Source organism: Antechinus flavipes, chromosome 3 (genome assembly GCF_016432865.1).
Source record: "Antechinus flavipes isolate AdamAnt ecotype Samford, QLD, Australia chromosome 3, AdamAnt_v2, whole genome shotgun sequence".
Taxonomy (NCBI): domain Eukaryota; kingdom Metazoa; phylum Chordata; class Mammalia; order Dasyuromorphia; family Dasyuridae; genus Antechinus; species Antechinus flavipes.
Genome location: NC_067400.1, coordinates 84436518 through 84462341, shown reverse-complemented (window position 1 = coordinate 84462341; position 25824 = coordinate 84436518). Strand labels below are relative to the sequence as shown.

Genomic DNA, 25824 nt, shown 5'->3' with positions numbered 1-25824 from the left:
TCTTAAACCTTAAACCTGCATCTTCTTTCTAATCAGCCTGACAGTGAATTATTTGAACCTCTCCCGGCAAGGGTAAGGCAATCTCAATCGGTGGATACTTTAATGAGATGGGTCAATAGTTCTCAGCTCTTCCCTACTACTTAATGGAAATTTCATTCCTCTCTAACACTTAACGAATGCTAGTTGCTCTATGAGATCCAGCTGCCTCTAGAAACCTTAGCTGGAAAAATCATCCCAATAATCATCTTCCTGGCTTGGTCTCCCACCAGGTCACCCCAACTTTAATGAATGAAAAGCAAGGACCAAAAACGTGGGCCCCTGGAAAGAGCCTACCTCAAGCTGGCTTCAGTTTACAGAGGAATGAGAAGCAAGGGCAAGGGCCCCACTTGAGGCCTGGCAGAAGCTGAGTAATGAATAGATGTCTTGGGGGGGTGTCTAGATGTGATCACATGTTTATTCATGTCCTTCAAAAGTGGGTCCTGACAAAATCAAGGATGTATTAAATAATACAGCATATTTTTTGCCAGTGCAAGTACTACAAAGCCCTTCCTAATTTGCCCAACAGCTAAAGTCCCACATTCCCTAAATTTACCAGTATTTATTTTCTATGTATTTGGTATATACTCATATTTGTGTGCATATGTTTCTCCAGTAAAATAGGAACTTCTTTGAGAACAAGGAGAGTTTCATTTTTCTCTTTATGTCACCCACCTGGTACAGAGCAGACATTTGTTGACACAAGTAATGAGGGTACAGTAGAGGAATTAAGAAAGTTCTAGGATATTTACATAAATAAACTAAGAATATCTTAAGAGGACACAATGAAGATTCAAATATAAGAAATCAACAACATTAATATCTGAAGGGAAGCATTGAGTCCCTTTATATTTTGGGGGAAAAAAAGTACACAGCTCTCCAGAAACACAATATTTATTTAACATTTTTAGATATTCTTTTCTGCTTGGCAGACTGATAATGAATTTTTTACATCTCTATTTACAATGACTTAAAATATTTTTTTAATCTCTGGCAGATATTTACAAGGTCAACAGTAAATATATTTCACATTTCAACAACAGTCAATAGCATTAACCAATTTCAGTAAGACAATTATTAAAATAATGGCTTACATGCACATGATCTTCAATGTGTGTGTCACCCTCAGTTCTAAAAGAATGAAGATTTTTACTGGTCCTAGGTTAAGGAACATCACACAGAAGAGATCTCATTTTTTAGATATTTATCTTGTTTAAACTTTCACCAGCAATAAATCTTAAATAGTTGGGCAGGTTAGTGCAACCATCAATTTAATGCTGGTGAAAAATAAGGTGGTTTTTTTTTTTTTATTTGTTTGTTTTTTAACATGGTCCACAACTTTTCATCTAATAAACTATTTTCAGCAAGGATTTATTTACTGCTTCCTTTTCTATTAAGACAGAGAAGACTATACAATGCCAAAGTCATAAAAGTCCTTCAGAAACCTTAGCTCAGAAGAGCCAAACTAGCATGAGAAACAAGTATGAAAATAATCTTTTAACCATTAAAGATTGTATCTCTTAGCTAGTCAAACTGAATGTAAATCCAGTATAATTTCAAGGATAAGAATCAAAAAGATTCATTGTAAAGTATATGAATTTATTACAAATGTTAAAAAGACCACATGAGGGGCATACTTCTCAGTACAGTTTTCTTAATAAAACTTAAAAAAAAAATACCCTCCTAATGTCTAGAAAACAAACCTATTTATAGCTTCAAAATGGTCTAGTTAAACTTACCAAACCATTAATCATTTTTCTAATTTCTCTGTTAAGGAAAAACATTTTGCAGAAGTGACTTGAGTAAAGCATCTTATTTTCTTGATCACATTTCTTATTTTTAATAAATGACTAGTTAAAATGGCAGATTTAAGAGTAGTAATCCAATCAGCTCACATTATACATAAGTAATTCTTAGCTCAAGATAACTATTAAGAAAAAAAAAATCCTGAGTAATTACTCATATAGATTATAGGTGAAGAAATTACCCATTTTACCAATTACATTCCCCATATGCCACAAACAAATCTAGCAGAAATGTTTGTGAGTGCTAATTTAAAGAGGTCCATTTCTGTGACTTTCCTGTGGCATGTCACATTAATAAGGTGTTTTTTGGTCCACATCTGATTTCATCAGTGTAGTGATGAGGTATGAAGACCTCCTTGAAGGTTGATGATGATAAACTATCGTCTCTAACTTAGTTATAGCAAGTTGTCTGGGGGTATTGATATGCCTAGGGTTACATTGTTCCCTAGTGCTCAAATCCATCCACTCTACCTCTCAATTTGAAAGAAGATGATGTCTAAGCTCTCTCTCTCTCTCTCTTTTTTTATCATGACTTTCAAGAAGACCAATAATTTTAAAATTATTTCTCCTGTATCTATTTTCCAGGTTAGTTATTTTTCAAATGAGATATTTCAATTTTTTGGTTTTACTTTAATGTGCCTTGATTTCTCATAGTCATTAGCTTCCATTTGTTCAATTTAATTTTTTTTCTTCCTTCCTTTTTTTTTGGGGGGGGGAGGGGAGGAACCTGAGGCAATTGGGGTTAAGTGACTTGCCCAGGGTCACACAGCTAGGAAGTGTTAATTATCTGAGGCCAGATTTGAATCAGATCCTCCTAACTTCAGGGCTGGTGCTCTATTCACTGCGCCATCTAGCTGCCCCTCAATTCTATTTTTTAAGAAATTATTTTCCTCAGTGAGCTTTTGTACCTCCTTTAACAAATGGCCAGTTTTTTATGGCATTCTTCTCATTAGCTTTTTCTTTTTCCCCCTAATTTTTCTTCTATCTCTCTTACTTGATTTTCCAAGTTCCTTCTAAGCTCATCCATGGCCTGAGGCCAATTCTTATTTTTCTTGGAGGCTCTACCTCTCAGTTTGAAGATGACTTACTGATTTTTAAATTGTTCTATTCAAAACTGGGATATTGGAGGATCTTTAATCTCCTACATAAACTGGTGCAAAGATATAGAAAAGATGTCACATTACATGTGCCATGAGAAAAGTCTTCAGTAGGCAATAACATATGAATTTATATGTATTTACCTTTTATTGAAAATGGCTTTATCTTCTATATGACTTTCTTATGAAAAATATTTCTAATTCTTACTTTGCTTCATAGACACAATCAGATCTTCTATACATTTTAAGTTAGCTTAAAATTAATAGAAATCACCATTAGAATAAGGACAAAAATCAATTTATTTCAAGTAAAGAAAAAGAATAGAAACCTCTAAGAATTCTACCCAGACTCCCAAGTGTAGTATATCTACAGATAATCTACATTTCAAAGAATCTATTCTGTTTACTTGTTTTCCAAATTAAAAAAAAAAAAAGGGGGGGGGGGGAAATTGTACAAATCCAAGATAATTTAAAAATCATATTTGGTCTGTAAATTTCTTTGGTAAAATAATGAAATCAGGGAAGACAAAAAGGCAACATAGAACTAAAAATCTACAAACAATGCAACCCAGAATGAAATCAGTCTTTTATAGAGCATGAAGTAGTCAATTAAGTTTTTTTTGGGAAAAATGATTTATGACAGTTTCCTACATTGAAACGATTAAAAAAAATTAGGCAATCTCACTGCTATTGTCCAAGTTACACTTATTTCTATATACCATTCTTTTTATAAGTCATATTTCAACATCATAGTAGTGTACCTTCAAGAATTCATTTATATAAAAACTGTAAATGAACCAATATATTTTTTCAAATTAAGAAGCAAAAAAACTTTACTCACATTTCCAGCTCTATACTACTTATTATTTCATACAAATCAGCTTTTCAAACTGTGACAATGCTAGTTTTACAGTTTTTTCCAAGCTAATTTAACTGCTAAACAGTACTGTGGAAGTAGTATCTCTCTAAAATAAAAACACTGTCTAGTTCAAAATAAATTCTCCCAAATAGAGGGGCCAGGGGAAAGGTGGACTCTTTTAATTCTAGTGACTCAGCATGATCATTCATCTGTTAATCATTTTCTTGAACATGCAAATCTATCATCAAAATGATAATTTTGGCAAAGGCTAATTATACCAATTTTGATGACTACTTAAGATTTCATTAGCATCATTAACCCAATTTTACTATTCTGTAATCTGACAAATTCTATGGAGAGTTTGAGTACTTTGTTTTATGAAATAATTTTTTAAGGAACATGTATCTTTAAGGCAAACCATAAATTAATCATTACAAATGCTTGTCAAATGATTTTTTAATACTCTGAAACAATCAATTATCTTGAAAGATGAAAAATAACTTGTATATAGACTGTATAACATGGCCTTAAAATAAAAAAGGCTCTAAAGCTTATATGGAATTTCCTGATTCACTCATTAGCTCTGACTTAGAAAATATACTTTTTCCCTCCAACAAAATGCAGAAATAAAATACTGATCTTCAAATATGCAAAACACACATATTGACATTTTGGGGCAGAATTGGGACAATTCTACTTGCCACTATTCCGCAGAAGGCTACTATCCTGTGATCCTAAAAATTTTTTTTCTATTTACAAATGAAGATGGGAGAGAATTCACTGAAGGAACTGGATTGTTAAACATACTCAAAGTACACATACAAACTTCAAGTGGTGAGGAAAAGAAAATACTATTTCATTCTAATATTCATAAAATAGTGCAAATTAAACAAATTAGAAAATTTTTCATTCTTGTTTTCCTAATGTCATTAATCAGATAATTAATTTTAAAGTTAACAAGTAGAATTTGAGAATTCAGATTAGAAATGTTAAACGTAAGCATCTGAAACTACTGCAACTATAAGACACTTAATAAGGTATTTACTTACTATGATTACTATTACAATAAAGAAGCAGAAGATTTACAATAAATATAACTTTCCATTCATGCCAGGAAATTTAACCTGTATTAATAATGTAATATTAAGTATAATTTCTAAACATTATTTTAAAAAAAAGGACTGGAGCAGAAACTTCAGTTCTTTAATTCTAATTTGAAATATTCAATTAAAATTGTAATTACTATGTTGATATTTCAGTAAAATTTGAATAACAAAAATATTAAGTCATTGCAGTGGGAGTTACTTTGCTTTAAATAAAGCCTCAGAAAAATTATCAAATACGGAAGCATATTAATAAAATGTGGTAGAAATTATGACATAATATATTAATACTACCTTATGTGTACAAAGAAACCTACATTTCCAGCACTTGTATATATGTAGTATCCAACCACTGGAAAAAATGGTTTAACCTACATTTTGCTTGCATATATCTTTTCCTTTAAATGCTGTACCATATAACAGAATAAAGGACTGAAGGGATCAGGGTGCTTAATGCTATATACTATATGTACTGGAAAAGAATGGGAAGTGCCTAGTATAGGCACTATAGAGACAAGAATCCTACATTTAGTCCTAGTTTCCACCAGCTGTGTAGCATTGGAGAAACTACTTTATGTCTCTGAGCTTCAGCTTCCCCATCTATAAAGGGAGAGAGGGGGTTGGACTAAATAATCTTCAAAGTCCTTCTAGCTCCAAAATCCCATGATTCTACAACACACATGTAGAATAGAGTAAGCTAAGAAAAAACAACAGCTTCAAATTAAAATCTCCCTACTACCAACAAAGAGCAGCTTACTTAAATTTTTTTTTTTTATAATTTATCCCCCAAAGGCAACTTTTCATTTTATGCTTTATTTTGCTTCTCATCGAGTTCCTTTTTAGTGAAAGAGCTGTTTTAATCTGGGCTTAAAATAAACTGCTCTAACCCTATAAATATTTCCTATCCCTTCAGGCACTTTGCCAAATCATGATCTAATATGGACAACCATCAATGAAAACCTACTTTATTATAGACAACTGGCATTTCATTCCTTAATAGCTTTACTATAGATTGGCTCAATTCTGATTTGGGTGATACATTTAAGGTTAGGTTTGTTATAATGATCTGTAAGACACTTTATGGAAATTATGAATAGCCTGTCTAAAATGAATTAATTTATATGATAAAAATGCATGAATAAAGATTTCCAAATGCTATATCCCAATTATGGTGTATACAAAAAGGCACTACTTCAAGAAAAAAGTGCCAACAAATAAAACAAACAATCATCCAAAAACCTATACCGGAAGCCATAAGGCATTTTCCTAAACTGACAACTCAATGATAATGCCATTTTATTATTTTTTTAAATTGCTATTAATAACTTGGATATCTATTTTTAACTCAATAAATAATCTAATTGTAGTAAATAAAAGGACATAATGAAAACACAACTGTTTATCAAAATTATGATGTTCTGATGGGTATAATAAGTATGCATGTGTACACTGAGTATAGATATATCTCCAAAGTATAAATAATATTTTTCAAAATCAAGTTTATATATACATCTTGTACTTTGAGCAAGAAAAAAGGGGGACTTTGAAGTTTTGTACTATTTATTATTTCAGACTCCTGTTTATACTTGTAATTTTGTGCTTGAAGACACTTAACAAATGTTTGCAGAATTACTGAATTTTACAAAAGACAAATCTTTTGCTCTTTTAAAATAAATGTCTTCTGCAAAACAGTTATTCATTACTTCCAGTAATTTACAAGTGATCCTCTCCTTTTATACATAAAATTTTAATATGGTCAAAAGTTTGCCTTCTCATTTATTTAAGATTTTTTTTTTTCATTTCTATGGTATTTTTATGGCTCAATTAAAAAAAATATTGTGCCTGTCTGAAATGTGAGATATTTATACACATACATCTATGCATGTACATATGCAAATGTGTATATATAAAATCTCTACCTTACTTCTGGGCTTTGCCAGTGGTATAGGTATCTTTGATTCACTGATCTACATATGAACTGAAAACATGACAGAATATCATCTTGAAATAAGAATCTAATTGTTCTAGTAATTGTTTGAAAGAAAATCTTTCCCATCAAAATTAAAGGATCCTTTTTATTTAAAAAAAGGAAGAATTAAGGGCCTTTTCTGGCATTCATGTTTATCCAATTTCAATATAATTTCAATTTCTAAAATTATTCTTACAACTTTTTTGAATTTTAAGAGAAAAATCTATTTTCTAACAATTCCCCAAAACATTTTTTCCACAATAACAATGAAAAATGCCTAAAAAAAACTGCATAACATTAGCACTGATCTGTGTTATAGGAAGATAACTTATGTAATTCCAAGACAGTAGAGTGACAGACACTGTTCTCTGTGAGCATGTGTACATGTGTTTATTTTCCAAAGGCAGCATATTTCCTTCTATTTTAATTAGCAAAGCCAAAAATCAGGGAAGCTATGTAGTATCTAAAATGATTCTTCAATCAAATCAGAACTTCAAAAGATACATTTTTGTAGCTTCTTACACAATTTCTAAAAGCTAGTCATACATTTAATGTCTAGCTCAATGACATGATTTTAAAATTTTCAAAAGGATGAGGAAAACACTTTCAAATCAATGTAGAACATGTTCACATACTGTAGTAAACTGATGAATAAAAAGGTAGAGTGGTCCTGTTAGCAGAAAACATTTCAATATCCCCTAGTAGGAAATTGTTTTATAAAAATGTATCATACTGAATCTTCAGTGATTCCCCCAAGCAAGTTATCTTATGTACTTCCATGAAGCATATAATTTTAGGATTAGATTTCTTATTCAAAATATGTCTGAAAGGGCTTCACTAATTAACTGGTATCCCTGAAGATGACCTGATAAATTTCTCTGTTTACTTGAAGATACACTTGTTTGAATCAGTCATCAACAACTCATAAACTGTTCATCATGTCTAAGAAATAGGATAACCCGTCTGGATTCTTGGACTTGTTTATTGTATCAAATTTTAACCAATAGACAGAATAACCCTATATGTCCTGGTGGGAAAAAGGGAAGACATTATATTACATTTGGCTATAAAGCCAATAAAAGTGCATTACCATCTGTACAATAAACTTAAGAGTCTTCTCTGTAATGGAGACGATCAAAACTTGGTTTGAATGTTTCAGTGACTAAATGTTTTAACATTTAAGAGTAAAAGAGTTGGGGGAAAAGAGCTATCCTCATTTTAATGAAAAAGTGCAGCAGAGCTAGGAGCACATCTGATCTATTTCCCCCCATCTCCTTTCCCCAAACTTCTTAAAAATTAAAAAAAAAAAAGAAAGAAAGAAACAAAAGATTGCACAAACTCAGAGAAGTCCAAAGTCATAGTAGAATCTCTGAGGCACTCCTGGTTTTGAGGGAAAAAAAACAAACATACAATCCAGTAGTTTTCATAGTTCTGTGCATTGAGAAAACCCGTTTTCTATTTCTTAACAAAGCCAAAGAATCATTTCATAGGGATCACATACACCATTTCCTCTAATGTCTCTGCAGTCTCACAGTGTTGAAATGGGACCGATCAGCCTACGATGAATTGCACATCACCCAAGGAGAAAGGAAGGCATGAAAAAGGCATACATTTTATACTGCTTCACAAACACATTTTTGTGGGGGGAGAGAGGGAGGATTGGGAAATAGAGAGGAAGAACAGGAAGGGAAAGAAAATCTTATTGCTGTTTCAGTACAAAATACAGTATGATGATACCTAAACCAAATCAAATCTGATTACAATGGTCAGTAGTTTCAGACTGTGGGATGAAGTTTCTTCTTGCACAATGAAATGTTTGATTTTAAAAGATAAGCAAAAGAAGAAAGTAGAGCTGTCAAAACTACACCTGTGATATCAGCTGCATATTGAAACTTGGGGAGCGAGACTGCTTAGTTAGGGGGGCTCCCGGACTGAGAAGATCTTTACCTTCCCCAGCTTGACCTAGCCGGTCTTCCTGTAGACTGATAGTTGAAAATCGATTGACATTGCTACCTGCTAAATTAGTAACTCCCTCATTGCCAACCCCAATGCTTGTACTGGCTTGACTGCCGTTCACATAGTCAAATGATTTACTTGAGGAAGCACTGGCCGTCCGGATCAAACTCAAGCTATTAGCTTTTGGCACCACCTGGCCAGCAGGTAAGCTCAGGTGTTTCTTCATCGGGGTCAACTCAATGGAATCTACACTAATATCAGCTGGTTGGTGTGTGTACTGCTTACGAACTACGGACTCTCGAGGGCTCTCGATGCATTTGGTACCAGAAGCTGTTTCTTTATCCTTGGCTGACCGCCCACTTGCTACTTTCCTTAAGCTTCCCCTCTGAGAGGAGGATGATGGTTTGGTCCCAACTGGCTGACTGCTGAGGGAAGCCCCTGATGAAAATCCTTCATCTGCATCATTCAGGTTCACAGACTCCTCTCCTCCATTTACACCCTCAGCACCTAAAAAACAAATCAGATAGACTCAGCACGAGCTAAGTTAATGGAAGGAGCAGTCGTGATTAGCATCACAACAGACCTTATCTGTCATGAAGTTCTGTCTGTTGTCTACTGATGATCTTGGCAAACAATACTCCTGATAAATATCCTATTCCACACTGATTTCCAATATGCCATTATCCTGTTTTCTGTATTATTCTAATGCGCAATAATCCCATTAAGATCCTTCTGCAGATATTTCAACTACCTCTTATTAAAAATAAAGTCAAAAATTGAATGCCACAAGTAAATTTAAGCTCCATGCAACTTTCCTATAGTATAAAACTGTTGACATAACACAATTCAGCACATAAACCTTCAGCTTAAGATAACCTTGCCTTTAGACATTACCTAATGAAGTCAGTAATCTTAGATTTTTTGACAAAAAGATCAAATGTAATGAAAACCCTTCAGAAAACTCTTGTATATGAAATTATTAATAGATTTGAAAAAAATGTTTGCCACCTGAAAAAGATCTAATTCTATTAAATTACATGGAAGCTTTTTCCATGTATCATTTCAATTTTAAATGCCTCTTTTGTGTAAAATATTTTACTTAATCTAAAACCCAGTAGAACATAGAAGTAGTGACATAGGCGAACCTTTTAACATAGAACTATTTAACTTTTCACTTACAAACATAAAATTTCACAATCCTGTCAATAATATCTACTTTTCAAAACAGCTTCCAAAATTTAATTAAAATTCAACAATTCAAAGAAATTAGAACTTAAAGCTAAAAAAATTAAATTTCTCCATAGCTATAAACTATTCAACTAATGAATTCAGTAGCAAGTTTCTCTCTCTTTGATCCCAAGTATCAAAACATATGAAAAAAAAAAATTCTTCAGCTTTATCATGAAGAAAAAAGTAGATTTCATCTTTTTAGAAGCAATTTTTTTTTTTTTAAATCATGATTATTCCAACAACTTTCCCTCTTTCTGGGACTGAAAGGGGAACAGAAAAGGAAGAATTTCAGACAATTCCATTTTTGTTTTTAGAAATATAACCAATATTGTAAAATCATTACTCCAAAGGCAAACCTTTAAAAGGATCTTTCTTTATTATATTTATACATATATACATATTTATTATTATTATTAATATATGCAAGCCTTTTTATTTATTATCTTTCAAGTGCTGGATGTTTTGCTAGGGAGTTATTTTTTATACAGTTCCCCAAACACTAAGAAAATTTAACTTGAATCTATGAAAAATAAATATTTTTACATAAGAAACAATATCCATCAAGACAATTTTTAAACAGTTACATGAAACATATTAAGATAGGTAATTAAATTCTTTTCTTTAATATATTCCTTTTAAAAAAAGCTGAAAAAGAAATGCCTGATTTTCAAAGGTGCTGGGAAAAATGATAATCAAGCTATTCTTAAAACAAAAACATCTTATTTGGCAACTGACTTCTATAGTCATCATGCAAAAGCCTTCTTTATGACAGTGAATATGGAAAAATAGTTGCAACCACTTCCTCTCTCAAACTCTTTCTTCAAAAAAAAAAGTACATAATGTACACTAGAATAAGAATATCAAACTCTATAAATACACATTATATCACATTATAATCATTTAAGAAAAACAGCAAAGTATCCATAGAAAATACTTATAAGTATTGAGTATATAAAGAGTAACAAGGGCACAAAATAACATTAGAAGTATCCATTTAATCAAGAGAGGAAATCAAGATACTTGGTGCTTGCTTTGGATTACCGCTACATGCAGATTAGATGCTCAAGCAGGTCAGCAACATTAAAGATGATGATGGTAGAAAGGTAGTGCATGCAAAAAGGAATCAGTGGATCTCAAATACCCAGAAATGTTAGTTTCAGTATAGTGGAGGAGTAGTGCAGTAGACATTCAGATTCATTTAAGGTATTAATTCTTGCTATACTGATGACCTTCAAAACCCCTTCAAAAGTTAGTTTCTTCAGATTGCCTAGTAAAATTTTTAAATTTGAGCTCCCTGTCATCTTCTCTCTGCTTTTCAACACATAAGCAACACAATTCAAATATCTGAAATCCAATTTCAGTGTCATGATTGAAGTTTCCCCAAAGAGCACTGAATAAAGAAGCAAAAGACGTGGGTGAGTCTGATTTTTTTCTCCCTTCCTTAAGTCATAAAAATATTAACAAACTGAATTAGGGCAAAGAATATATAAAAAGGAGTACTGCTGATTACTGTCATTGTATTTCCCTCTCTAATTTATGCCTCTATTTTTTATTTTAAACTTACAAATATGAGAAGTCTATGAACTAAGAAAAACTATATATTTATGGAAAAAATCCTTTTCCTAGCTATATCCAAAAAAATATAATTATTAATAATTATAGGAAATATGAAAATTAGCCATATATTTCTGATCCTTTTTCAGGAATGTTTTAACTTTTGCTGAATTAAATAAAAGCTTGAATTTCCTAATCTCAAACTTTCTGCATTATTACCTTTCTAATTAATAAGGTACTAATAAACTTAGTATTAAAATAGTAATTGATAGAGAAAGCCAAACAAATTCATCCAACTTTTCTTTTATACCAGAGTGTTAAGAAATAGGGTTTTGTCCACTTTAAGCAAATAATATATTTGACATTTATTTATAGTTTCATTTTCTCTTGCTTATGTAAGATAAATGGCTCCAGGGAATAATGTTAAATTATGTAAGACTTCTGGAATGGGAAGGTTGCATCTTTCATAATCATTTAAGATGGGTCTCAAAAAGTAACAACAACGTCTCCAGATTCTTCAGAGTCATGCACATGCAACACTGAGAAAAATGAAGACCACTTTGGCCAAATGGCTAGGAATTAAAAAGTAGCTTCAGATTTTTACTGAGCATGCTCAAATTCCAGATGCACCAAGGAGCAGGAGTCCTCCTAAAATATACTTCTAAAATGGAAATTAACTGACCCTTACAACTTAAATAACATATTCTAATGTCAATTTATTTTAGTACACCAATGAATCAATGCAGTTTCCACAGTAGCAACACATTAAATGGAAAAGAAACTCTTGAGTTTATTTGTACTCTTCTTCTAGAGAGCAATTACTGGGAGATGACAATATATAAAGAATAGCTAGCAAATTCTTTCCTATTAGGAAGAAGTTGAGTGATCTTCAACAGTGAAAATACCACAGAAACATTCTCAGAGTGAAGGTACAACTACATTAAATAAAAGTTGCTACTTTTATAGCTAACCTCCCAAGAATACATTTTTTCACTTCAGTGCTGAAAGTGAAATACGAAAAAATTAATAAGAAGATGGAAATCTATTTCAATGCATACATGATTCTAAGTTCCAATATAGCTCATGATCCAAACTAGCTTAGTGAGCATTACAAAATCATCCACAGACACTAAAATAAGAATTGCGTTCTGCTTCAGAACTGGAGATTGAATTGAGAATCACATTTATTGAGTAAAATTGGTGGTTAAAGTCATTGGAAGCATGGCAACTTGATCTATTCAAATATTGAAGTGAATCAATATCAATAAAGGTTCTGCAATTAAACTGGGGTAAATCTGTTCTTGGATCAATGAAAGTGGAAACAAATCAGACAATTCCACTTTAGTTCTCTTTTCTGATTAAAGATGATACTGTGTTTTGTAGCAGTCTTCACAAGTTCTTTAAGTATCAATTCCTGAAGATTTGAAACCTAAACAAGTTTAAACTGGCAATCAGGGCTCGTGTTCATTGGATGCATTTCTCCTTAATGTTAAAGTAGACATGCTCAGTAATTAAAACATCCCAAGCTTTTGCACACCTCTTGAAGATGGCTGCTTGCTTTGTTATTAGCCATGCCAAGCTGTTCTTTAACCACACAGGGATGCAAACTCCAGGCCAGCACAGATGATAACAAAGGGTGGTACCTGACCTGGTGCTAGGCATAAAGGGAAGTGTGTGTATTGCAAAGAGAAGCTAATACACCCTGGGAGAGTGGAAACACACACTAGAATGGAAAGATGTTCTGCTTGGGGATAGGGAGCCAGGATCCTTCTCCAGCAACTGCCTCACTGACTTCTGCCTCCTCATCTCTGTCCTACCCTCTGTTGTGGCTGCTGCCAAGGTGGGCTCCGGCGAGCCATGCTCAGGGGTCCTGCGCATCAGCACCTCCCCCTCTTGCACACGTTTGATCCCTAGGTCTGTGGAGCCGTGTTGGATCGGGGAGCCAGGAATACTCGAGTCAGCCTCGTTTGAGAAGTCAAAGCCATCTGGGATTCAACATATAAAGTTTTAGTGCTTTTGTGCTCTTCTATAACTTTCTGAGCATTTTGACCCAGGCAGATTAAAGAAGTTTATGTGGATATGGTATTAAAAAACAAAATACTATCCATATACAATTATATGTGTGTACAATGACATACATACGCAAGAAGGCAGATGAAAAATGTGAGGGCCGGCAAATGAACAGGATAGAGAAGTGAAAAAAAGATCATTAAAATGGCAATAATGAGCTTCTACAACAAGGTTAAGCCAGCTTGATTATACAAGTACTATGTCCATGAGACACTGTTGCAATCAAACTCACAGTAAAATCAAACATAAAAATCTAAAAACAAAACAAATCTTTCTTGGGAAATTGCTTGTTTTATATTTTTGTTTCAACCTGTTATTTTGTTCTGCATTGTTTTGCTTTTTAATTAAAATGTTCATACATGCACAAATTGAAATTACTCAATGAAAATAGGAATATTAAATGAAAACCTTTCCTCTATATTGCTGTTAGAGTTTTTAAATAAGCAAAGATGAAAATTTTAAGTCTTTTGTCTTTCTGTACACTCTATTTTATATTTCATCTTATTTGAAATATTTTCTAAAGAAATACCATCATAAGGAAAATCTAAAAAAACACACTAAAAGAGGTATGGACATTTTAAATCCCATTTCTATCACTAACAGTATCTAATCAAACTTTTTCTGAATTAACTGTACAACATATGCTAACACCATATAGGAGTAATATACATTTTTTATTATAACAGAGCAATAATCTATTTACAATGATGGAATTACTGACTGCTTGCTACACTCTCACCTTCTCGCCTCCATCGATGACGACGAATTGAAGCAGTTGTGATTGCAGTCCGAGAAATTCTTGGCACTGTGGGTGTAACCTCTACTTTAAGTACTTTCTGACCTTCTTGTGAAGAATCAGGAGCATCAAATGGTAATGAATTCTTCATGGCATTAGCAACCTAAAACAACAGCAGGATGATAACAAATTTCATAAGCAATTATCCTATTATATTAATCCTTATATGACACTTCATAACTTTCAACAAGTAGAATGTCAAATTATAAAATGATCAAGATTTACTATTAATATACCCTACCAAAACTGATGTGATTAGGACCAATAAAGCACATATTTTTATTCCCAAATTTCACAGATCAACTAAATCAAACACCTTAATAGAGGCTATAGTTAAGTGAACAAGTTCAAAAGAAGCAGAAAAATTAGGACAAATTTTAGATTATCTTAAAAATATTTTCTGTGAAAAATAACTATTGATAAAAGTAAAGCAAATTAAGACAACTCTGAGGGTACCATTTCATACCTCTCAGATTGGCTAAGATGACAGAAAAAGATAATGATCAATGCTGGAGGGGATGTGGAAAACTGGGACACAGCATTATTGGTTGAGTTGTGAACTGAGCCAACCATTTTGAAGAGCAATTTGAAACTATGCCCAAAGGATTATCAAACTGCGTATATTCTCTGATCCAACAGTGTCTCAAAGGGAAAAGGACACATACGTGCAAAAATGTTTGGGGAATACCTGAATAAGTTATGGTATATGAATGTAATGAAATACTATTATTCTATAACAAATGAAGAGCAAGCAGGCTGATTGCAGAAAAATTTGGAAAGACTTGCATAAACTGATGCTAAGTGAAGTGAGTAGAACCAAGAGAACAGCAACAAGATCATGTGATGATCAACTGTGATGTATTTGACTCTTCAGCAAGGAGGTGGTTCAAGGCAATTCCAATAGACTTGTGATGGAAAGAGTCCTTTCATCCAAAGAGAAAATTATGAAGACTGAATGTGAATTTAGATAGTATTTTCACTTTGTTGTTGTTGTTTGCTTGTTGTTTTTGTTAATCTTTTGATCTGATTTTCTTAAGCAGCATGAAGAATATGGAAATATGTTTAGAAGAATTACAGATGTTTAACCTACATTGGATTGTTTGCTGTCTATGGGAGAGAGGGAGAAAAATTTGAAATACAGTTTTCAACATGCGTGTATTTAGAAAAATAAAAACTGTTAAAAATGTTTTTTTTTTTTTTTTACTAATTTTTATTTTAATATAATCCAAAAGCCTAAAAATGAGTAAAAAGTTAGGCTGTATACTTTATGTAAAGGTATACTGGTGATCAATTACAGATGTAGAAAAGAAACCTTAAAACATATATGTTGGAATCCTAATGTCTCCGAATGTACATAATTGGCAATGGATTTTTGAAGAAAAGGTTTCTAAGGTTCCTCTTAAAGGACCAACTATATTTACAGATGCATCCAAACAAAATATTTGTGCTGCATACTCTCATGATTTAACCATAAAAAGAGTAGTCAGAACTCCTTTTCAGTCCACTCAGCAGAATGAATTATGTGCAATCACGCTAGCTCTCACTTATTACCCAGGAGACATAAATATCTGATTCAGCCTATTCAGTAGGTGTGGTACAAAGAAATGCCACAGCCCAAATAAAATTTGCAGCTTCTAATATATATCAGCTCTTTAAGGAACTTCAAGAGCAAATGAGAAAGCATCCTGGCAAGATTTATATCTTGCATATCCATTCACATAGTGGACTTCTAGCTCCTATTTTTGATGGAAATTCAAAGGCAGATAGCCTTTTAACTATGTTAGCCAGTACACCTTATTTCAGGAGGCCCAGGAATCCCACTCTAAATACCATCAGGCTGCTCGAGCTTTGCGTTTACCATTTGGGATAACGAAAGAGGAAGTTAGGAGCATAGTAAAAAGCTGTACAGCTTGCATTCCTTTCCATCCTCCTACGCTCTCTCTAGGGAAGAACCCTCGTGGTTTGAGACCCAGTGAAATCTGGCAAATGGATGTGACCCAGTATAAATCTTTTGGTTGCCTTTTATCCACATTGTGGTAGACACCTTTTCAGGATTCACTTTTGCAATACCAGCAGCAAAAGAGACAGCCCAAGTGGTCTTTGAATTCCTCATTCAAGCATTCACAATTATGGGTGTAGCACAAGAAATAAAAACAGATAATTGACCTGCATATACTTCCAAACATTTTGAACACTTTTGTGCACAGTATAAGATTTTACACACCACTGACCTCAAGGTCAGGCAACTGTAGAAAGGAGAGAGACATTAAGACGCTTCCAAAAACAAAAGAAAGGGGGAGCCACGGGTAACCCTAGAGAACTTCTAAATTTAGTTCTCTGTACCATTAATTTTTAAATTTTTAGTAAAGATGCACTGGCTCCAGCAGACAGGTTTTATAACCCACCAGAAGAGCAGTGTCCAGTGCGAGCAGCACCACTATCTTTAGATAATCACCAGGTGATGTGGAGAGATACAGAAAGTGGTGAATGGAAGGGATTAGATAGGTTAACTGCTTGGGAAAGAGGGTTTTCTTGTATTTCTACAGATGGAGAAGGAATCAGATGGATGCCAATGAGCTGTATTCGCCTTGTCCATCAGAGAAAAACAGAAAAAGAGAAAAACCTCAAAACAAAAGAGAAGATTTAAGAAACATTTGACATTGAAAGAGCATGACTGACAATGAGACTGTTAAAATAACTTTAAAATCTTCAGGGATCATTGGATTCCCTAATACAAGATGAGACTGTTTCCTTGAGATGAAAAAATTGTTTACTTCAAAGCTTACAGGAATTATTGGATTCCTGGCACATGAACTAATGGACAATGGGTTCCCTTTTGGACTATTTCTAGGACTTATGGACATGTATAAATTCTCATGTTGACTCATGTTATTCATTACATTCCTACTAACCTGTGTTATATTGCGATGTGCTTATGTAATTATGTGTAATGCCTCCCATATTGATGGATTTATGTACACCTTGTTTCATACCTGTTTCAAGTGAGCCCCTTTAGAAACCTGTTAATCTGATTTGATTTTCTATTTCCTTTGGTGTTTTCATCTCCCTTCCTAAGATGTCAGGGAGGGTGTGACCACCTTCTTTTTATGGTGTTTTCACTTCTTTTTTGAGCAGTCAGGGAAAGCATGATCACCTTCTCTTTTGGGAGTTCTTACCCCCTTGAGAAGTCAGGGAGGTTATGACCACCTATGTTCTAAATCAAAAGAAAGGTAGAGATGTTGGAATCTTAGTGTTAACTCAACTTGAAACAAAGTGATAACTCAAGGGAGATGTTAGAATCCTAGTGTTAATTCAATGCAATGGATACAATGCTTGTGTTCACACCTTTAGAGAGCTCATATAATCAAGAAGTATTTAAGTATTAATTGGAGTTCACAAGTATGGGAGATTCACAAAGTTAATTTTGTAACTTTGTGAATTCACACCTCCCTTAATCCATGCCTCCAGAAGGAGTAGTCAACCTTTGGGAGATCATATATATAGAAGCTCTTAGAGCTTCAAGTCAATTCACTTCAGGAACATTGCCAGGGGTAGGAGAGGAGCACTCTGGGAGGAAGTCCACAAGCCCACTCTCGAAGGTGGAGTCAGATTCATTCCAACTTTCCCCTTGGTGCTGGCTGGAGGCTGAAGAAAGCAGAAGCAAAGGACAACTGCAAGAGCTCTTGGAACCAAGCAGAAAAATAGGCCTCTAAGAAAAATTAACTGGGCTATTTTGGAGGAAGCAATAAAAGATCTGAACTTTTAACACCTGGCTGCATTTGTGTGATTATTACTTGTAACTGAAACTAAGGCTGCCTCCAGAAAACCTCCCCGAGAAACCTGCTCTCTCCCAAAGAGAACTAGTATAATAAAGAAGAGAACACCACAACATAAAATAGAATTTATTGGAGAAAATAATGTGCTATATGAAAAGCTTTTTTTTTTTTTAAATTAGAAAATGGACTCAAATGCAAATAAGTTTGGCTGACTTATTTTTTATAGAAACTACTTTTATTGTTTAAATAAAATCCAATGGGGAGGGAGTAATCAATAGAATAAATTACTAAGTTTATCAGGAAACTGAGAAGCAGTTATCCTTCCTAAAACTACTGTCATTAGAGAAATTGTCTCCAGCATGTTGAGTAGAACCCTATGTTGAATTTCTGGAATGAATGATGCACATGATAGGCTACAAGATCACAGACCTACTTAAATATTCAAAACCAGCATGATTTATATATAATATGATTAGAAAGTGAGTTTTAAAAGAAATGTTTTACAACAAATAATTTCTAGAAGGACAAAATTAGATATACAGAGATCAGGAAGAAAACCCATTATGCTGAAATGAAAATATAATTTTTTTTCCCATTCAAGTTCATAGATCCCTTGAAATCTATCCATGGGATCAGTGGACCCCAGGTTATAAATCCATGGTCAAGATGATGAGAATCAAAGTAAACTGACCTGATAAGGCAGAATTCAGGAAAGGAGATTACTAATATCTGGAAATACTTCTCATTTCATCACTCACCTGAAATGGCTTTCTCCAGTTACCAAAAATCTGCCAAATCTGATGAAAGTTTATCAGCCCTGATTCTTCTAGTACTCTCTGCAGCATCTGATGCTCTTGACCACTCTATGCTTTTCTATAACTCTCTCTTCTCTGATATTTTTAATACATATTATTCTCAATTGGTTCATTTTCTTCTTATGTGACTGCTTTTCAGTTTCTATCTCTATCATATGCTTTTACTTGTTGATGTACCCTACGGATTTGAGTGAATTGAACCTTCTTGTTTCCTCTCTCTATATTCTCATTTGATATGAACTCAGTTTTATAACTAGTTAGACATCACCAAGTTGCCCAGTGGACATTTCAAATGGGATACCCCTCTGATATCTCAAACTGAAAACAGATGTCATCTTTCTCCTCAAGTCTAATTACCTATTCCATTTCTTTCTGATAAACTCACCAAAACCAAGTCAAATTTCAGTCTTTCAGGTTTGTATCTTAGTGTAATCATAGATTCCTTACTCCCCTTCACTCCACATATCTAAGCAGGTGCCAAATTTTTGCCATTTTTACCTCCACAATATCTTGCACCATCCCCTTTTCACTACTCACAAAGGTTCAATTACAATACATCCCTACTCAAAAAACTACTACAGTGTTCCCTTTTGTTTGCAGGATTAAATATAAGCTACTCTTGGCTCTTCACAAGTTGGCTCCAATTTAACATTCCACCCCAGATATTACTTCTTACACATAACGTTTCATCTCCGAAAACAAAACAAAACAACATTTCATCTCCTGTATCCAGGCCTTTGTACTGACCCCCAGTCCTAGATTTTTTTTTTTCCATTCTCAAAGAATCCTTTAGTTTCTTTAAGACTCAGTTTAAAAATTATCTTCTAGATGAAGCTTGTCTAGATCTTGTGGTAGGGCTTTTTCTTCCTAAACTGCTTTGTGTTTAATTTGTTTTTCATTAAATGAAAATTTCTTTAAGCCAGGAACTGTTTTATGCCTTTCTTTGTATCTCCAATGCTTAGTTCAATGCCTGGCATGTAATAAATGTTTCCTAATTCTGACCAAATAATAACTTGCAAAATGACTTTCTAATGTCTTTTAGTGCTTTTAGGTATCCAGAGTTGAGATTCAAACCCAGGTCACCTTCTTCAAATCCAGCATGTTATGCACTACATCATTTGTTTCCAATACATTTGATATGTTAGCCTCATGATATTTAAATTACTTCATCTTAAGCACTAATCTAAAAGATCAGGAAAAGCTATTTTGGATAATAATGTTCACTAGAATCAAACATCATAGATAAAAACGTACAGGTCACATGTTGCATATATTGTTGCTTATGAAAAAATTAATGGGTACCATCCAATTTCCATGTCTGTTAATTTCTGCCTTACCAGTAATGGCTGAGAAAAAAGTTCTAGTTGGGCTCTGTAAATAATATCATCCAGTACTTCTTGGCCAAGATCCCACTGTCCATTATATCTAAGGAAACATAAAATATCAATTTTACAATATTACATGAATCTTAAGTAAATTTTTTTAATAGTTTAAGGATCTCAAATTCTTTTGTTCCTAATTTCATTTCAGATTATTAACTTAAGGAAAATACAAAAAGTTAAATGCTAATGCTTCCTTATATAAAGGTTTCTGGTGAAAGAGTATATAAACTGGTGTCTGCATGACATCCATGGTAAACTAGGTAACGATTAATTTTTAGTGCAGGTATATACTAACAATTTCTAATAAGGAGAAACTGCCATTATACAACTGTCAATACTGATTATTAAACAGCTTTTTAGCTACCTTCAAAGCATCCCATAACTAAAAGGATTACTAAAATCAGGAAGACAAGATAATTAATAATGTACTATGAAACAAAGGACAATAAAGACATGTCAATACAAGAAAAGAAAAACATTAAAAATGTCCAAGGATCAGTAAGAATTCATTTAATTTTAAATTCTATCTACTTACATGGCATAATAGACACCTGTCAGAAGCTGCACCATAAATTCAGGATCCAATACTATTCGGCCACAGGGTTCTTTCCAGTGTTTTTCATTTTGCCGTGGAAAACCACTCACGCAAAGCCTAGAAGACAGTGTTTACCTTGTATTACCCCTAGAAGCATTAAAATAGCTACTTAACTTTCTGGCCCATGATTTAAATCTAACATAGTAACTATTTTAGGTACCTTAAAGTGTAATAAAAACTAAATGTGCTATCACCATATTAAATGTTGAAAAACCAAATTGGAAATCTAAGTGATAGATACAAAAGGCAAATCTTAAGAATTTTCAATTTACCTGAAAATGGTATTTCAGGATGTTTTATCACTACAGTTCAGAAAACTTGGGTGAACAATTTCAAATTCTATATATGAAAATCAGTCTTCTGTGCATGACTATTTTGCACAATTACATGAAAATAAACATTAAGTTATAAATAAAATTGAACATTGAGAAAGTTAAAGCTATTTATTTATAAGCAAGATTTTGTTGAATGTTAGGTGAGTCATTTAAAAATGACACATTAAAAATAAGCATTTTTAAATGACCCATTTTTATAAATTGCAAAACAGAAATTTGACTTTATACAGGACTAGTTTTTAGTTATTTTATCTGAGGCATAATCTCAAATGTTACTGTGTAGCAAAAAAAGTAGGATAATAAAGGGTTATTTCTCTTGTGAGCTTCCAAATATGTAAAATATTCTTGAAATTCTACTTAGGATTAGACTAGTTAACTACTTTCCTGAAATATCCCTTTCTAAGAGATATAACTATCATTATCTAAACAAAAACAAAATGTTCTTACATTTCATTTGGAACTTTAACAATACTGATTGCTTTTAAGTATTACTTTTTAAAATTCCTAAAGATTTAAGTAAAAGTACCAAATTAAAATTTGTACTTGTATGTGCAGTTACCAATTTAATCATTTAAATAATCACATACTATTTCTATCAGTTAGAACTATCAGGATTAGCAGCAGACCTTTGTTAAAATCATGATGTTAAACACTCTGTATTTAAACACATTAATTAGAGAAAACCAAATTGCTCACATTTAACATTTGTCTTCTACAGTACTGGATAAACTTCAAATTAAAATTTCTTAGTGTTATAAATATTTAGTTGATTACTTGGAGATGGGCTAAAGTAGCCCAGATACTTTTATCTTAGTGAAAAGGCAAAACAAACAAAATTTATCAAATGTCTACTATATTTCACGGATATAAAAATGTTAGTGATACTGAAAGAGTTCCTCAAAAAGGGCTACTAGTATTAGAATTATGCTGCCAGATGGTGACATAATTATAATTAGTCTCTTCCTAAGCTTAGTTGATAATGACTTTATTCAAATTAAAGTATTGGTAATAAATACTAAAAGCTAAACTTGCTGAAGCAATATACTTTTAAAAAAACAACAGAAAACACTTTTAATTATATTCTGTGAACTTTTTTTTTAAAGAAATATTTAACCTCGGACAATATTTGGGTATGTAAATACCTGTATATCTGGGAGATCATAAAACTTCAAACAAAATAATAAAAAACTGTAACTGTTTGACTGCTTAGCATCTCTCAGTCTTTCCCCTGCTTGACATATTCTCACTCCATGCTGAGAACACAATGTATCAAATTTCAGAATAATGCAGAGAATCAATGTGAAGCAGAGATAGGTTCTCCATATAGAAATGCCTGGCATGTTTCTTCCATAGGCAGGACCTCATTTTAGTTGAAAAGTTGTTTTTTTTCCCCCTTTCATCTTCAGCTAGATAAGAATAAATACAAAGGCAGAATATGAACTCAGATTTTGGGGATATTCAGGCTAACTCTTTATCCACCTGGCCATGGTTGCCATCCTAGCCACAAAAGTATAAATTAGTAAAGTCAGGGGCAATCTTACTAAAAGTTTTGAAAGGGTTAATTTGTTCCTTTGATTACAACAACAGAAAATATCAATATGAAGAAAATTAACATTTAACTGCTAATTTGTTGTTCAACTGCAGAATTTATTAATCTAGAAAACAACAGTAAAGAGTAGGTATACTTTTATAGATGGATGGTGGAATTATTAGATTGTGAGATACATATATAGATCTAAATGTGGGCTGGGAAAACCGTGGTGGTGTAATAGTAAATGGAGTGAACAGGGAATCAAAAAATCACAGACCAAGTTCTGTAAGAAAATTATTTAGGGACATTTTATCCTTTAAACATATTAAAATGTAATATTCTGTTTAAAATCTGTACGAATTTTTTGGCATGCTAAAATAGGTTCTATTTTGATGACATCAAAATATCAAATCATGTCATGTCATTGTTTTGTCAGTCTAAAATTTTGTAGGCTTCATTTAATAGTTTCATTTTAGAATATGTTCCAGATAATATAACAATTATCTTTCTTGGACTGCACTACAAGAGGGCAATGAGGAATTTATCAAAAGATTTATGAGATATTTTAATATATTTTAGCAACACATTTTTATGCTACAATATTATATAATTATGTATTTATATATGCTATGTATCATACACATACACACAAACACACACACACACACACACACACACACACACACATTGTAATATGCTTATATTTTAAGGAAGAAAAATAATTATTTACTATCCAAATCTCCTGAAACAAGTTATACATGGTTTTATAAACTATTATCCATGGAGTGATTTTTGCTGTTGAGTCTTTTCAGACGTGTTCAACTCTTCATGACCTCATTTGGGGTTTTCTTGACAAATATACTGGAGAAATCTGTTATTTCCTTCTCCAGCTCATTTTACAGATGAGAAAATTAAGACAAAAAGGGTTAAGTGACTACGAAGGATCACAAAACTATTAAGTGTCTTGAGGCTGGATTTGAGCATATTAAGATGAGTCTTCTTGATTCCAAGTCTGTGTTCTGTACACTGTGCCACTTAGTTGCCATGAGGCAATTAGGCACATCATTAAATTATCCATAAGAAAGAATTAGATCTCTAACTTTTTAATTTGTTACACAGCTTGGCAACATTTTTGCTTCTTAAATAACTGAAGAAATATTTCTATTACATAAAGGTTAAGGATCAATTTATCCCACAGCTTACCTGGAGCCCATGCGGCACAGTGCCTGATAAGAGGAGGCAGGCATATAAACAATAGCCGAGTTGTAGCAGAGCATGAGAAAACTCAAAACCTCAAACCTAATGAAAATAAAAGAAATATTATGGGAGAAAAAGTTTACAGTATTCTTTTCCTTTTCAAAAATTCTGAACTTAGCACAAAATGAGCATTTCCTTATAAAAAATAGGAAAGAGAATTGTACATGAAATGGTTAATCTCTATTATGATGTATTGACTGCTTTCTCTTTTAAGGATATAATTCAACATGAAGCTTTTAGCATTGTCCAGCATGTCTGCATTTTCTTTTGTCTTTCCTTCTATTTTCTTCTGTGCATTAAAAAATGTTTTAATGACTCTCTCTTGCTTCTGTTTTTGGCAATCCAATCTCTAACTCCCATTAAAGTAACATTCTTAAGAAATTTTTTTTATTAAATAATTTATCCTTGTGCCTACCACCATGATGTGGAAAATAACTTCAAAATTATCTTTTTGTTTCACCATTATTACATCTTCTACATATTTTGGGATTTTTATTTTAATAAAAATAGCAATCAACCTACTAATATTAGTCCGAGTGTATTTCCTCCCACTTTTCATTCATTGGAGACAAATCCTAAATCTCAGACATTATACAAAGACCTCTATATTAATATTATTATATTGAGAGAAAATTTGTGAGGGGAAGTACCTAAGAAGCCATAGCTTCCTCAATATTGAGAGAAAATTTATGAGGAGAAGTACCTAAGAAGCCATAACTTACTCAAGAGAGAACCATTATCAGCAATTGCAGATCCAAAGAGTCAGATGAGAGGGTTGATAATTTGGAAAGCACACAATAGGTATATAACAGATGTTTGTTGAATTTATTGGATTTCACTCACATCTCTCTGAAATGCCAGCTCCCAGTACTCCCAAACTTCACAAACAGACTGTTTTATTATGAATAACAAACAATTTATAGGCTAAATAATGGCAGCTATGGCATAGTGATATTGTACTTTTAGACAAATACATAATAACTTCTTTGTATCTTCCCTTTCCACAAGACTCAGGCTGACAATACCAACTATTCTGTAAGACATATTTAAGTTTTGAGGTCCTTGATATATCAGATTCAACTTTAAATATTCCAGTTCAGTAAATGAAAAATTGTATTAAGTAAAGATTTAGCAGAATAGCTTAAACTATTACCTGTTTTGTGCAGTAAATGTTTCCCTCTGAGGATGAAGATCACTATAAACTACCCTAATGAGGTCATGCTGACACAGTGCTCCCTCTGTCAAGGCCATAGATCCAATAGTTGAGGGCTATAAAAAAAAAAAAAATATGAAGAAAGATTAGGTAAAGGAAGAATAAAAAATGCAAAACAATAGATGGTATCCATAATAATTTGCAAAACACTAACATTACATAACTGTAAAAGGTTTTTCAAAGCATCACTTCTATCCTCTTCCCATTTTCCTTCATATATAAATTCTATAATTCTTCTCTGAAAAGATGTTTCAAAGAATAAAACACCTGCAATTTTAAAAAAATTACACAGCTTCAATTTTTGGAATAAGTCATTACTCTGAAACTTGTTAGAAAAAAGATTTTTAATCTTTTTTTTGTGCCATGGAGATCTTTGGCAATGTGGCAAAACCTATAGACTTCTTGGAATGGTGTTTTTAAACACACACATACACAGAATTACAAA

At 32.8% G+C, this 25824-nt stretch overlaps 1 protein-coding gene across 5 annotated transcripts in view; it reads right to left on the bottom strand.

The window, feature by feature from the left end:
- Positions 1-852: 852 nt before the first annotated feature.
- Positions 853-25824, bottom strand: part of HYCC2 (hyccin PI4KA lipid kinase complex subunit 2) — a 97011-nt gene continuing 72039 nt past the window's right edge. For 4 of the 5 annotated variants that reach the window (XM_051983801.1, XM_051983799.1, XM_051983800.1 and 1 more), the window contains 7 exons: positions 25320-25435; positions 24113-24208; positions 20984-21100; positions 20404-20491; positions 14419-14578; positions 13427-13594; positions 853-9332 (listed from right to left, as the gene is read on the bottom strand). In XM_051983801.1, the coding sequence (XP_051839761.1) occupies positions 8731-9332; positions 13427-13594; positions 14419-14578; positions 20404-20491; positions 20984-21100; positions 24113-24208; positions 25320-25435 (1347 nt within the window). In that variant the 3' untranslated portion in view covers positions 853-8730. The remainder of the gene's footprint in view (positions 9333-13426; positions 13595-14418; positions 14579-20403; positions 20492-20983; positions 21101-24112; positions 24209-25319; positions 25436-25824) is intronic. The other variant, XM_051983803.1, reaches the window with a different exon arrangement.